We start from the raw sequence: 14,261 nt of genomic DNA, 5'->3' as shown, positions 1-14,261 counted from the left end.
GTGAAATTTCCTCAATGGTACACCTACAGCAAACAATAAACCGTCAGGATTCCTCATTCTTTCCTACTCTACCCAAAAAAAATTGATGTGTGATATGAACACTCTAACTCTAAACTTTTCTAATTTTCCCCTTTTCGATCTGTAAATACAATGTTAAATACAAAGTGCAAAATGTGTGAATAAATAAATATATATATATATATATATATATATATATTTTTTTTTTTTTTTTTTTTTTTTAAATATATATACAGGTTGTCCCAAAAAGTCACTACAGGCTTTCTTTTTTCTATTTCATTCCAGGTATCATTCGGAGAGACTCAAAGCCATCAGCATATGACAACTTAGGCTTTGCAGTTTTTGTAAGCATATGATTCCCATAAACATAGCTCACCAATTGACATTCGAGCAGTGTTGCAAAATTTTGCAAAAAAACAAAACAATGCAAAGTTTTTCAGTCCCCGCCTACAGTTCAGCACGCGTTTGAAAAGCTTTATGGCCATCACACTGCTGCAACGCATAACACAATTTACACTATCCACTGAAAGTTTCTCGAAATAGGATCTGTTTTTTGCAAACCACACAGCGGAAGGCCTGCTACTTCCACCACCGATGAAAACACCAGGGGAAGTCCATCCGGAGGGCCACACTGAAACTCAGCATCAAAAAAAGCTTGATTCAGCGGATGCTTTGGAGACTAATAAAGCTCTACCCGTACCAACTTCAAGTTGTTCAAATGCCAATAAGCCCTGTAACCTGTCACTGGGGGAGAGGCTTGTGTCCGAAGGTGGCTGAAAGTTGTTGAAAATGGAGCCGCTCATGTGGAGGTATACAACTAGTCTTCAAGGCGTTTAAACGTGATGGTATGCCTAGAAAGTAAAACTGCAACAAATCCTTTGTTGATGCAAAAAATATGAATAACAAGTTTCTTGTGTAATTTTTAGGAATTCATTAAAAGTGTATAGTGACTTTTGGGACCCATGTAGATATATATATATATATATATATATATAAATTATTAGTGTATTGAAAGTTAAAGATCTGGCCATACTTCCAAGTGAACATAGGAACCTGATCACAAAATTATTTCATAGTTAAAGAGTTCCATATATATGTACTTTTCCATATTTATATGTATTTTAGCTGTCTATATAGACCTGTTTGGCTAGACTTTCAGTATGAATCTACAGAAGCAGATTTCAAATATTAAGGGTGCAGAAGAGAATGCTTTTTGTGTCGCTAAACATGTAGTTATTTTCCTTTTTCCCCATTTTATTTAGTTAAAATGAGCAATGGTAAGAGGAAAAAAAGTACCAGTTACCCATTAATTCGAACTTCAACTATACTAGTAATAATACTGAATCTTCAACACTAGTAACATTTTGATATCCAAATCAGGACAATATTTGGAGCTGTGGTATACACAGATACCAGTACCAGTCTGTAGAGATCCTGTTTTTTTTGCATCAATGCTGCTTCTCAATGCCAATGTTAAAACACCCTAAAACAGATTGATGGAGCTTAAAACAAGGTCAGGTGTAGCTTGAATAAAGTCCTGGCTGTTGTAGATAATTTCCACATTTCCATTAGGAATGGCAAGGAAGTTCTGGGAAACAATGTAAAAAAATGTGGTAGCATTAGATGTAAATTTGGTAAATGCTCTCCAAAAGTTTGGCTTTTTAAGGCTTAACTACAACATGAAATATACAGAAATTCGAAAGCAATGGCAGCAAACTTCACAAGGATACAGGATTTATCTTACTTTCAGTGATGCAGAAAATAGACACAAAGTTCATTCTCAGTTTGCATTATGACTGCTCCAGAATGGGGGTTTGTCAGAACACAAGAAACAGGGCTGCCCAATGCTCATCTACAGCCGAGCTGTGCATTCAATTGGAAAACTAGACAGACTGTTTTATTTCTTATTGTGCATGGCCATGATCGAATGATCTGTAATATCATTGCCAAGCTTGGGAAATTGTTACCATCCTGTATCAACCCTCTTCACTATTCTGCAATTCTCTACTTGGTAAGTTATATTCTGGGAGGGTAAAAGGGTGCACAGAAAATAAGTGGCCAGTGTGTTGCCAATAATTGTGTACCATCCAGTGACCACAGAAAGATGCACAGTAACAGGGCTAAAACAGCAGAAAAACTAGGTAACAAAAAGTAGGGGGGCACTGGCCATACTTGGAAATTAGGACCCTATGCTTTGTCACTAAGCTATGTCACTGTTTCTTTTGAATACATTGAAATAAAACCATATATTAATCCCAAAAATTATATAAATCCTTTGGCTGGCTCAGGATGAGTCACAAAAAAGTGGTGATACATAGGCAGATTATTATTATGCCCTGGGTAATATGGGTCATGCTGGTAGCTATAACACAACATGAATCTACAAATTTAAATGATTAACTATGAGTTTTATTACAGCACAATAAGCTGGTAGTTACTAATGTGCTGTGGGAAACATTTACTTTTACAAGACTAAAGGACAATGCACTGTATTTAAATTTCCCAGCACTTTGTATTCAGTTTCCCTTTCTCATATAAAAGATTACAACATTTGCTTAGGTAATTTCCTTGGTAGACACGCCAATTATATATACAGCCACACCTTCTGTAATATACAAAAATAAAAAATGGGTAATACAGATATCACATTTTGTTTAGTTTTAAAAGATAAGCCAGAACATATTTTCTTGGGGTTTATCCAAAACACAAATATCCAGATAATACAGACAACAACGCTGAATTTTATTTCTCTATATCAATATATATGCATATTCCCCATGCCTATATGGGCCTTCTATATCAAATGTCTAAAGGGTTACTTACTATTCTCTTATAAAAGTTTGAAACCTAACTGGGGCTTCTTGGCAGAACCACTCCTTCCTTAATATTTGGTGTCAGCTTTAAAACAAACACAATACAAACACATAAACCTGCAATATTTTCAATCCAGATATACCCCCACGGTACTTTTCTGTTGCTAGCTATCCTCTGTCTGATAAGCAACATCATTTAGTCCACTTACTCTTAGGTTGTCCTAGACCTGGACAGGAGCAACCAAACAGTAATGAGCCCATTTCTCTGTTATGTTGCTTTCTCCTCCTATCAGCATGCTTGTTTATAGAGAGACAACAAGAGGATAAAAACAATCAAATTCAGCTTGCATTTAAAACATACACTTCTGGATGTATTCATTATTACAAATCTGCATTATTTGTGTCTTATATACCTAGAGCTTAGATTTAAATATCTCCTTGAGTTTATCAAACAGAATTATGAAAGCTTAAATGGTTATTAAATCCAATTGGACACCTTGTATTTAATGATTTACACCAAATGCAGTCAGCTTATATAAGGGCTCCTGGACATCAACAAAAGGCCTCACATTATATTTAGTATATGCAGTGCTACCAAAGACTGTCATAGTAATTTTAAACCTATATTTAAAAACCTAATATATATTATCCTGTTATATGTCCTAAATCCTGCCTGTACTCTTCAATTTGGAGGGTGACCACTCTGCTTACATGGGACTGTTAATGGGATTTCAGACCTGCGGTTGACCACATCAGTCTGCAGCAGGGTCTAACGTTCTCCCAACCACTCAAATTCAAATGAATAGAGCAGTCGGGAACCCCTTTGTATAGGCAGTTGTGTTTGCAGTGGATTGTGGCTGCAGTTGCTAAACGCATTATGTTGTTTTTGTTCGCATTTGAGTGTTCAGCTGCTTCCATTGAATTAAACCATCTTCAACTGCAGATCACAGTGGTCATAAAGCAGTTAAAATGGTTGCAGTTGCTTCTGGAGGACCGGGAATGATCTATTAACTTCCTGAAAACACTAACCCGCAACCTCAACCAATCTCAATTGCATGACATAGGGAGTGATTTTCAACCTTTTTAACATGGGGTAAACTTTAAAATAACTTTCAGGGTCTTCAGGGAACCCCTCCTAAAATTACAACATCCACAGCTTACAGTAAAGGCATGGTGGTCAGGTCAGTAAAGAGAATGCCTCTCACATTGCTGGCCAGTGGCAAGAATGTCACACTTACAGATAGCCAAAAAGATCATTGGTGTCACCTAAACTGACCCGAGAGGCACAAATTGCTCATTGCTCATGGAAACCCCCAGTAACCTCCTAGGATTCCATGGAACCCTGGTTGGGAAATACTGACCTAGAGGTTGAGTGTGGCTCAGAATGAACTGTGGTTTACACAAAAAAATCAGGGGTAAAGCACACAGTATTAAAGAGGGACAGCTGGGAGGGGGCAATAGAAACACTTTGCAACCACAATTCTGAAATGGGTCTCAGTGTCCCTTTTGAGACATAATACAGTAGATGATTGGAGACTTTGGGTATGCTACTGAAGATAATTGGTGACTTTGGGCATGCTACTGAAGATGATCAGAAACGTTGGGCATGCTACAGAAGATGATCAGAGACTGTAGACATTGTACAAGACTGGTTAGAGAATACAGGAACACTATGGAGACATAAATGGGGATGCTTTCACATTTGTGCTCTTGATGGTTTTCTTAACATTTTTACACATTTGATATTTAGGGAAAGCAAGATCCATTACAGAAGACTAGAGACAACTAACTAAAACAGAATACAAACTGAAAACAGAAAAAAAAATAAAAGAAGCAGACACAAAATCCTTTTTTTTGCTAGTCCTTGCAGACCAGGTACCATTGTATTATTGCAGCTTTGGCACTGCGGTATACGTACAGTACTACTGGTACTGGGCTCTTGTAGTTCATGGTTCTATCTTTCTCAAAGGTAGGGGAAAAATCTTCCAGTTTCAAGTGATGATCTCCCCTCACCCCACTACGCCTATTTCCATCATGAAGAAGCTCCATAAACAGTTTTTATTCCACCTCCTGGCAGAAGAGAAGAATACAAAATCTCGAGATTCAATATTTCATTGTTACCTAACATAAAAGTGAAAATGTTTTACAAAATGTTCTGTTTCAGAACTGTTTCTTTCCACCATGTGGAAAGAAATAATACGCAAAGTCAATGCACATTCTCTTTATGCATTTCCAGTTTATTATGCTATGGAAGAAATCTGGCTCAATAGCTTGTGGTTAAAAGAAAATTTCAGGGTCTATTCTGGTGTATTCTTTCCACATGCACAGCAATCTGGAGGCTTTTTTGCTGATGTAATTGAGTTTCGTGTATAAAATATCAAATACTTCCAGACTGTGTTACATGCTGGAGAGAGCAACATTAAACTTTCTTAAAGTTAAAATACATGCAAACAGCTAAATATATGAAATACATATACTGGAGCTGTTTTGCCTGCTTAAGCCACTTACATCACTGTCAACTCAATGCCTCAGATTGCTCAGCACATTGCCTCACACAGCACAGGTATCCTAGTGAACTGATTTTCCCCCTCTGCAGTACTCCAATTAGCATATCTAAGTAGCCTCACAGTAAAAGATTGGCAACCGACTGGTAAGGTTAGCTATCTGCTCTCTTCTCACATGTGGATGCACCATACCTGATTGGCCTAAAGTACTCCCCCTCCCTTTTCCAGTCTAATTGCCACTCTATGGATTAGAAGAAGCCAAAGCTTAATTTCAGGTATTTATACTAGTTTAATTTAAGCACATACATTGTTTTTTCCTAAATAAATATGTCACTGCATTGATTTTTATTTTTTAATAGAAAGCTGAGTTTTAGGTTGAGTGGGGTTTAGGTAGCTGGGGGAAAATTCTAGTAAATGTAGGGCAACTAGCTTTTTAACAGTGGTGTTTATGCTTAAACAATTTAGATGTGTGATTGCCCCATTTATGTAATATTTATAGTCATCCCATTTGTCCACAGAACTATGATAAACAACACACTGATCCCATTCTGCTAGGAAGCATATTAGGCCTTTCTTTATTTAATTTCTTTGTATAGTTATTGGCTTAGTTTGAATTGCCAAAGTTTTTAATAGGTTTATTTTAACTCCAGTCAACTTTACCAATACCCTTGTAGTGACCATCCCACACTGCAAGGGTTTATACTGTTTTAGCTATGGTATTGTTGTTTTGCTTGGTATTAAAATAGGCAAAATCATTTTTCCAGCAGCCAGTGCTCTTCTCTACTCTTTGACATAGACATTTGGTATGTGGGACCACTGATTCTGCACCACACATGATGACAACAAAAAGCAGGAACTAAAAGACAGGTGGAGGAAAGCAACTTCTGAGTTTAGGTAGGAGAAAGCCTACAACTTGAGGAGATGGAACAATGAGGAGAAACAACTTTGGGTTAAGCTAGGAAAAAATTTGCAACTAAAAGGAGCAGTTAAGGAAAGCAGCTTAGGGGACTAGAAGAAAGCCTGCAACTAAAAAAGGGCTGAAGAGAAACAGCTTTGGGGTTCAGTTAGAAGAAAGCCTGTGATTGGAGAAGAGGAGAAGGAAAGTGGCATAATGTTTAGCTAGGAGAAAGCCCTTAGATAGAGGAGTGATACAAGAAAGCAGCCTTAAGGTTCAGCTAGAAGAAAGCCTACCACTAGAGAAGCAGGGGAGGTGAAGGAGCTTGGGGTTTAGCTGGGAGAAAGCCTGCCAATTTAGGTAAGCAGTTTTGGGGTTCAGCTAGGAAAGGCCTGCAACTAGAGAAGTAGTGAAAGGAAGCTCTTTAAGGTTTAGCCCCCGTTAGTGGAGGAGCGGTAAAAGGAAGAAGCTCCAGGGTTTAGCTGGGAAAAAGCTTTCAACTAAAGAAACAGTGACTGATAGCAGCTTTGGGGTTCAGCTAGGAGAAAGCCTGCAACTAAAGAAGCAGTAAAGGGAAGCAGTATGAACCTTTTCAGTGTGTTTGTTTGGATTGCTTGATACTCTTTAAAATCCAATTCATACCCTGTGATCATCCTCATTTACAATATCATACTGAGTTTCAATAGTCGTAATAGAAATGATGGTCTGCAGACCTGCTGGAAAGTAATAGGTGAACCGCGATAGCTTTGCTCTTCAGGTTCCCAGGGTCCTGCCTAACTGGCGCATATTCATTTTTCGAGTATAATTTATAGCTATACCTTGAGGCAGAAAATATTAATGTTCTGTCAAGTTTGGGTTGCTGTAGCATATTTTTTGCTCCCAGCAATGACAAACACACATTCGTAGATAGATTTAATTTACAGAACTGCACTGCTAAAACTTGGAACAATTGTCTTGGTTTACTAATCATTTTTCTTTGTTCTGCTTACCATTATTGCTTTCAGCAATCATAAAAAAACAGTTGCGTTTGCAGTCTGTTAATGAGTTTAGCAAAGCTCTTGCCAGTTAAAGATTTTCTTTCCTTAAAATTGGGGTAAAAAATTGTACTAAATGCTAAGGCTGAATTAATATAAAGCTATAGAATCATACATATTTTTATTTAAAGGAGATTTCCATACTAACAAAGAACTGACAATGATGAAGATAGTGTATAAGACATATCAAGCACCTAAGCAGTTACCAACTGCCCGTTTTCCAAAGACAGTTCACAATTGGTTAAGGTGTGTCTTGAAAATGTTTTTAGTGTATGTCTAGGGAAAATAAAAAATATACAATAAACAAATATCTACAATAATTGTACATTTCCCCACGTTTTTTCTCTTTAGAAATGCTGCAATTCAAATACAGAAACATACCTGCAGATCCCGGCAAAAAAGTAATGATAATCTAACTAATACCAATTCATTGAAAATCCCAGGCAGTGTTGTCAGCACTGTTTGAGTTCTCTGCCTTGGCCTTCAGAACTGTTGATTACACAACCACCTCTGTCTCTCCTGGTCTCCATAAAGGTGGCCAGTCATTTATGAATTGCAAAGCTTGCAGCACACAAATGGGTAAGGAACCAGCATTCTCAATTAATGTTCAACCAACATATAGATCTAACCATTTGGATTGTTATATATTTCTATTAGATCCCATTTTTATGAAATCTAACATCTAATTTACTGAAAACATTGCATAGCGTATGTCGCACTCACCCACATAAGAGTGGCTGTTTGTACTCAAGTTCTTCCTGGTTGGGGTGGCTTATAGAATCTCACACACTGGCTGGTAGAACTGACATTGTGAAGTTTTTTTATAAAAGTCCAACGCACATACAGGAATACAGGGTAGGGCAGCAGAGCATTACATGATAGCATTTAGCCTGCTCAGACCCCTGATGCCTTCAGGTGATTTTTCACTCAGCATGTCATGGCTCTAGGAGGGTCCCCTCAAGCTCGTAGTTCACCAATATTTAAATACTGGAAAATTGCTTTCTCCTAAAGGCACCAAAATAACTCATAGGCCAAATAAATATTAAAGTGACTGGCTGTCACCTACACCTGCACAGGTACCACTTAAGGAGCAGCAGAAAACCAATCATCTCTCCCCGGTGGAGAACCAAATTTTCTAAAAACTCTAAACTTAACCCTAATCTTAACCCTTAAATATTTAGGAAATACCCTACCACATTAAGGCGTGCCATGTGTATGGCTGTCTTAAGCACTCTGTATAAGAATTCTATATACAGTAATTCTCAACATACAACTTGCACTAGCAGGCAGTGTGGTAGTCTATTTTTGCCTGGTTCGTTTTTTTTTTTGGGTGAAAATTTATTCATCAACCAGTCCCAGTGTATTGTTGAATGACTGATCAGGAATGACTGCTGTTCACTCCAATGGAGGGAGGTACAGCAGAGTGCTGCTTGATAATCCTCCATAGAACAGAATAGCACTGTTTATACAGTGCTCATTCGTTCATTAGTCATTGGAAATTATCACAAAAAATTGTTTCCATTGACAATCCTCTGATATCAATTGTACAACTGTATGAGGCTTTAAACAGAGCAAAGATAAAGGACACAGAACAACAAAGAAACTAGCACAGTGCCTATTCTTTTACCTTAAGGACCTGCTTTTAAGGTTTTGTTGGGCTATAACAATGTTACTTTTAAATGTTTACATGTGAACAGTTTTTGTTGGCAAAGGATATTTAACTTTATATAACCTGTCTTGTAGTTGACATAATAGTGCCAGTGTGATGATTAAAGGGTGACTTCCCTTCCTGCCTTCATTTCCAGTTTTCTGTGTCACCTGTCTGCTGATTGGATTCACATTGCTTATTTATTGTCTAGCAATAAAGGGTGGAGGTGGCGAGGTGACACAGAAAGCTATGAATCCAATTCACGGAATAAGGTGATCACCTGTCTGGGTATCCAGTACATATCAAAATATTGCTCTTTTAGTAATCACAACTTCAAAAATTAATAGTTGCAAGACAATCATCCAGTCTTTATTCACAGTACATTTGTATTTTGCCATTACTACCTTTTATGGTAAAATATTCCATACAACTGGGTCCTGCACCTCCTGGAATTCTTCTTCAGGCGCCACCATCTTCAGCCTTCTTCTTCCTTCTGCTGGCTACATCAACCGATCTCTCACCTGTGGAAATTGGTTAATGTAGCCTGCTGTAAAGGGTAAAAAAATTACACTGACACTGTTCTAAATGAGGCTCTTCATGCACATAACAGGACAATGTACCAGTAATTCACAACACATTTTTACCACATACACTTTTTTTTATATTTTGTTAGGTTGGAGAGTAAAGAGTTAACCTGTTGTGTGTCCTTCCAGTTTAGTAATCCTGCACACTGTTCTGTACTACACTCTGCACAGTGTGTATTTGCATAGTTTGTTGTAGCAACTGGCCATTCTGTCTTATTAATATACAAATACAAAGGGAGAGACATGGCAGGACGCTCAGTGAGTCTCCCATGGCTGGAGAAAACAAGGTTACAGATTCAAAACCTGCAGGTAAATTTTTTCAGGTACAGCACAAAACTACTTTTTACGTTTGCCCTAATTTAATTAAATGAGACATAGTCAAGGTTTGGATCCCCGTTTATAAGGAAAATCACTCTCAGCCTCCAGTTTTTAATCTCCAACAGCAGCCTTGGGGGGAAACCTTGAAAAAATTTTCAGATCTTCAGGTAACCCCTGCTATAATTACTATACTCATAACTAACAGTATAATAATGTGGTGGTCAGTAGGAAGAATGCTGCTTACATTGCTGGCCATTAGGATGAATGTCATTGCTGATCATTGCTGTATTACTGACCTGAGAGGCACAAACTGCTTACTGCTCAAGGACCCCTAGCAACTTCTGGAGGAACCCTGGCTGAGAAAATCTGTTCCATCATATAACTGGTTCAGAAAGCATTCTACAATTGTAAAATGTTTATAATGTTTATAAATACAACGTTTGACAAATAAGGTATCCAGTACAGGGTAATCACAGTGAATGCATTTCTATTTTTGGTTTGTAGGGGGGACTGAGCTGTGATCTTGGAAATTAACCCTCCATGCCAGAATACTAACAGCATATTAAAAGTGCAAAATTGGGGTTTATGTTCCAATTGTAATTATGGACCCATGGTGCTCAAACACAAAAGATGGGATGTCTAAAATTAAAAAATAGGAAGTGAAATTTGGCCAATTCTTTTTCCATTGACCAAGAGGTCATTTTTACTTTCTGTTGTGCCAAAAAGTTACATTTTTTAATAATTATATATAATCTGACATACAGCTAGCAAAAGTACCCAACTCAGTATAAAATTCAGGCTCCTGGCATTCCCTCGGCTGCAGTTCTTAGGAATTGTGAGGGGCAAGACTACATCCCAGCCAGGGTCCACCATATGTGAGATGATGACTTATCAGTGTGTTGCTGCACCTTTATTGTCCAATCAGCTGGCTTCAAGGAAGGAGAGGGGTGTAACACTGGTATATTTTTTACGGTCATGTTCAAATTAGTGTTGTTTTCAAGCAGTATGGTACTGTTTACCATGCATTACCGTTTGAAAAAAAATATTTATAGAACAATTTTTTCAATTATTTGCCATTTTCTGCTGGTTCTTGGTGATGGCAGATTTGCCACATGTTTTTTTCAGATGGTAGGTTCAGTGTCCAGGGGCAATTTGCTGCCCCTGTTGTCACCATAGACTTGAAATGAACCACATGTTAACTCTTGTACAAGCATTTGCAAGTATTTTTATGGAACATTTTGCTAGGCTTTGCAGCTGCTTAACTAACTCCTACACAGGTGTTTGTAAATGCCTGGCGGTTACTGCCTGTTCCTGCTCCCGGATGACTATAGGTTGCCAGTAGGCTCTGAGGAGCACTAAACCCTGCAATTTTTTACTGCAAGCCTGACTATGCCCAACTTTAAAAGAGTTTTTTTCTGGCAGACATATATGATTTACAAATCTATTGGTAGGTAAGTTCACATAAGTATATTTAACTTGTGCATTTTGTTGGGTGCTTGAACTTCGGGTATATATATATATATATACTCTCTGGTTGAACAGGAATGGAAGGAATTCACCAGCAAATTATATGATGCTGTCCAACAGCAGATGAATGAGAATAATATTAAGCTCTTCAATGACCTGTCAGAATCGGAGAAGATTTTTGTCCTGGAAAAAGCAGCCAAAGCACTACATTCAGGTACTATAAATAAGTATATAAATATATATAGATACATATAAATTATATATATATATTATATAAATATATAGATATAATCTAGTACATTGTCTATGACATATAGGTCAGCTTGCATTGTGTATTCCCACTGGGGAAAAGGGTCTCAAGGGCTAAGGGGGCACTGCAAGACTTCAATGAAAAATCTTCCATGTTATAAGTATATGTAGGGATATATATATATATATATATATATATATATATATATATATACCTTGCAGGAGTTGTTTTTAGCAACAAAAAAAGTCCATCAACAAATAATATACAGCCTCCTGACTGGCTAAATAAGTGTCATTTTTCCCCTTTTAAAACCAGATAAACTTAGTGTGGTAAAAACTCACTTTGCAAAGAATACACAATGTAATATAAGGATGATTTTTGATTGTACGTGATTGATTGTGTGGTTGAAAATAGCAAACGTTCGTCAAAAAGTTAAGTTAAAATTCTCTTGCAAATTGGTACCTTTTCAAATTTGTTTGTTGTGCAAATATTTAAAAGCTTAATTAGATTTTATGTTTTAAAATTTTCAAAATAATATAAAATATACCCACAAAGTCAATATTTTAAAGAGGTAACACTGTGACAAAAAGATATAAGATTGTCAGGTTTTTTTTTAGGCATTAAAACATATTGCCTGTGAAATTCCTGACCTTACATACTTAGAAGATAAAAGGTAATGTGTGTCATAGTAAATTTGACAGGCCAGCAAATTTTCAGGAAGCATTCATCTTAAGCACTACCCCCCTCAAAAGTGATGGCTCCCATCCTTCAAACTGGCTTCAAAACCCAATAAAAGGGTTGGAAGTAACATTCCATGTGCAAACCAGCACTTCTAGGCACTGCCACTACCAGCATATTCATAGATATTGAATAGGAGATGTTGTGTGGGAGCAGTGCTGAATAGGTGGTCCTTACAATACATTATACAGTGTCAGACAGAGATCCTTTAGGAACACATAGGCTCTGCTAGAATGTAACAGCATGAACACAGAGTTTTTGCTCTGGGTATACCATGATGAACTCCATGGGCCTTTTTAATAAAGCTCTCCAAGCTTGGGAAAGATAGACTATCATGGTAGTACCTGGATGAACCAGCTAATCTGGAATTAATTAATTAAAATCATTATTTGGCAAATGTTTTTAAACCTGGACCAGACCCATTCTAGGTGTGCTGGATCACAGGTTCATTTATAATGGTCTATCTTCTCCTGTGTAAATCTCATATCCTAATAAATCAGGCTCCATGTATAGTTCTTGCATAACTTGTATAATACCTTGTCATCTATTATTTCCTCTTCCAGGTGCCGCTTACAGTAAATTAGCTGGACATATCAGTTCCTGCCTGGAAGAAAATATGTACAATTATGTTGTTCAGGAACTGCAGGATGGCAGCATACCTAGAAGTCAGTCTGACATGGTGGCTTCCCATGTTCAGGATGGAGTGGTTGGTTCAATGTGACTGTTTTCTGCATTCTTACTTGCCTGTATAAACAAACAAATGTAGAGCAAAATATTACATACATGTTAAATGTGAATACATTTTATTTAAAGCTGTTGATCAGGTTTTGTAGACATGCAAATGTCTGTATTTTATGTCCTTGAATATTAACACATCAGCAAAGGCATCTACAAACAGATTTGAAAACAACTTTTTAGGTAAAAGAGTAATACTTCATGGGTTGGAAACCTAATATTTGCTAAAAGTTTTTAACTACAAAATAATGCTTTCACATTCTAAAGGATGTATGCTATCACCCCAGGCACTGGTAAGTCCATAGGTTAAATGTTGTAACAAAAATGAACGTTTATGTACAACTTACTTCTGGTAGTCTACTTCATAAAAGGAAATGACGAACCCTGCATCAAATCATCTTGTTAAAAAATACAAAATCCCCATCTAATAGCCCACTAACTTTTTGAACCCCTAATCTAAGCACCATACATTAATGCACAACAATAGCACCTACTATTTTATAAAGTGAAAAATCGTTTTAGTTCAGGATATTCAGGATATTGTCTGCTTGCTTTGTTGTTATATACTGATTTATTTTTCCAGGTCAGCATTCTTGAAAAAAGACCCACACTAAAAGTAAAACTACACACTCTCTTTAATAAACCCATACCACCTGCATTAAGAACATTGGCCTGGAAGTTACAACTGTCTAACACAAAAGGTAAGTAGTCCAGAGAATAGAAAAACATATATTTCTTCACAAAGTAAATCTGAAGGCTAAATTTAGAGATTGGCCTTTTCGTACAGTGATTATGGTTAGTAAACATTGAGTGTGGTGTGTTTTAAATTGAATTCCTTAAAAAATGGTGATAGTTTAGAGACAGTTAACATGAATTGCTATAATACTGTAAAAGACTGCAATACTTTAGGTCCCCTTCAGTAAGATCAGCAGGCACACATATAAAATCAGCTCAAAACCCAAACTGTTTATCTAATCAAACCAATAACTGCTATTGTCATTGTTTAAATTTTCAATTTCAGTCTTTTCAGTCTTTCACAATTGTTTTTTAATCCTTGGGTTCTTGTCACAGCACGCATGGAATATCTGACACAAGTGTCTTTAAATAAGGCCCGATCAGTCCTGGAAAGGGAGATAGCACTGCATTATGATGCCTTACTCTCCAATGAACAAACACTGCAGCACCTGAAAGACAACAAAAGTGAGTACTGTGGTTTGTATAGACATCAGTATTTCTGGATGACTGAAATATAATAGT

The 14,261-nt window shown here is 37.0% G+C and overlaps 1 protein-coding gene across 1 annotated transcript in view; it reads left to right on the top strand.

Annotated features, from left to right (window-relative positions):
* Positions 1–9,720: 9,720 nt before the first annotated feature.
* LOC140344104 (uncharacterized) overlaps positions 9,721–14,261 on the top strand; it is a 30,803-nt gene continuing 26,262 nt past the window's right edge. The window contains exons 1-5 of the mRNA XM_072431041.1: positions 9,721–9,805; positions 11,357–11,495; positions 12,833–12,975; positions 13,588–13,705; positions 14,076–14,204. Coding sequence (XP_072287142.1) covers positions 9,740–9,805; positions 11,357–11,495; positions 12,833–12,975; positions 13,588–13,705; positions 14,076–14,204 — 595 coding nt within the window. The 5' untranslated portion in view covers positions 9,721–9,739. The remainder of the gene's footprint in view (positions 9,806–11,356; positions 11,496–12,832; positions 12,976–13,587; positions 13,706–14,075; positions 14,205–14,261) is intronic.

The sequence above is a fragment of the Pyxicephalus adspersus genome, chromosome 1 (assembly GCF_032062135.1).
Source record: "Pyxicephalus adspersus chromosome 1, UCB_Pads_2.0, whole genome shotgun sequence".
NCBI lineage: Eukaryota > Metazoa > Chordata > Amphibia > Anura > Pyxicephalidae > Pyxicephalus > Pyxicephalus adspersus.
Note: the sequence above shows the minus strand (reverse complement) of the source record. Positions and strands in the feature narration are given on the sequence as shown.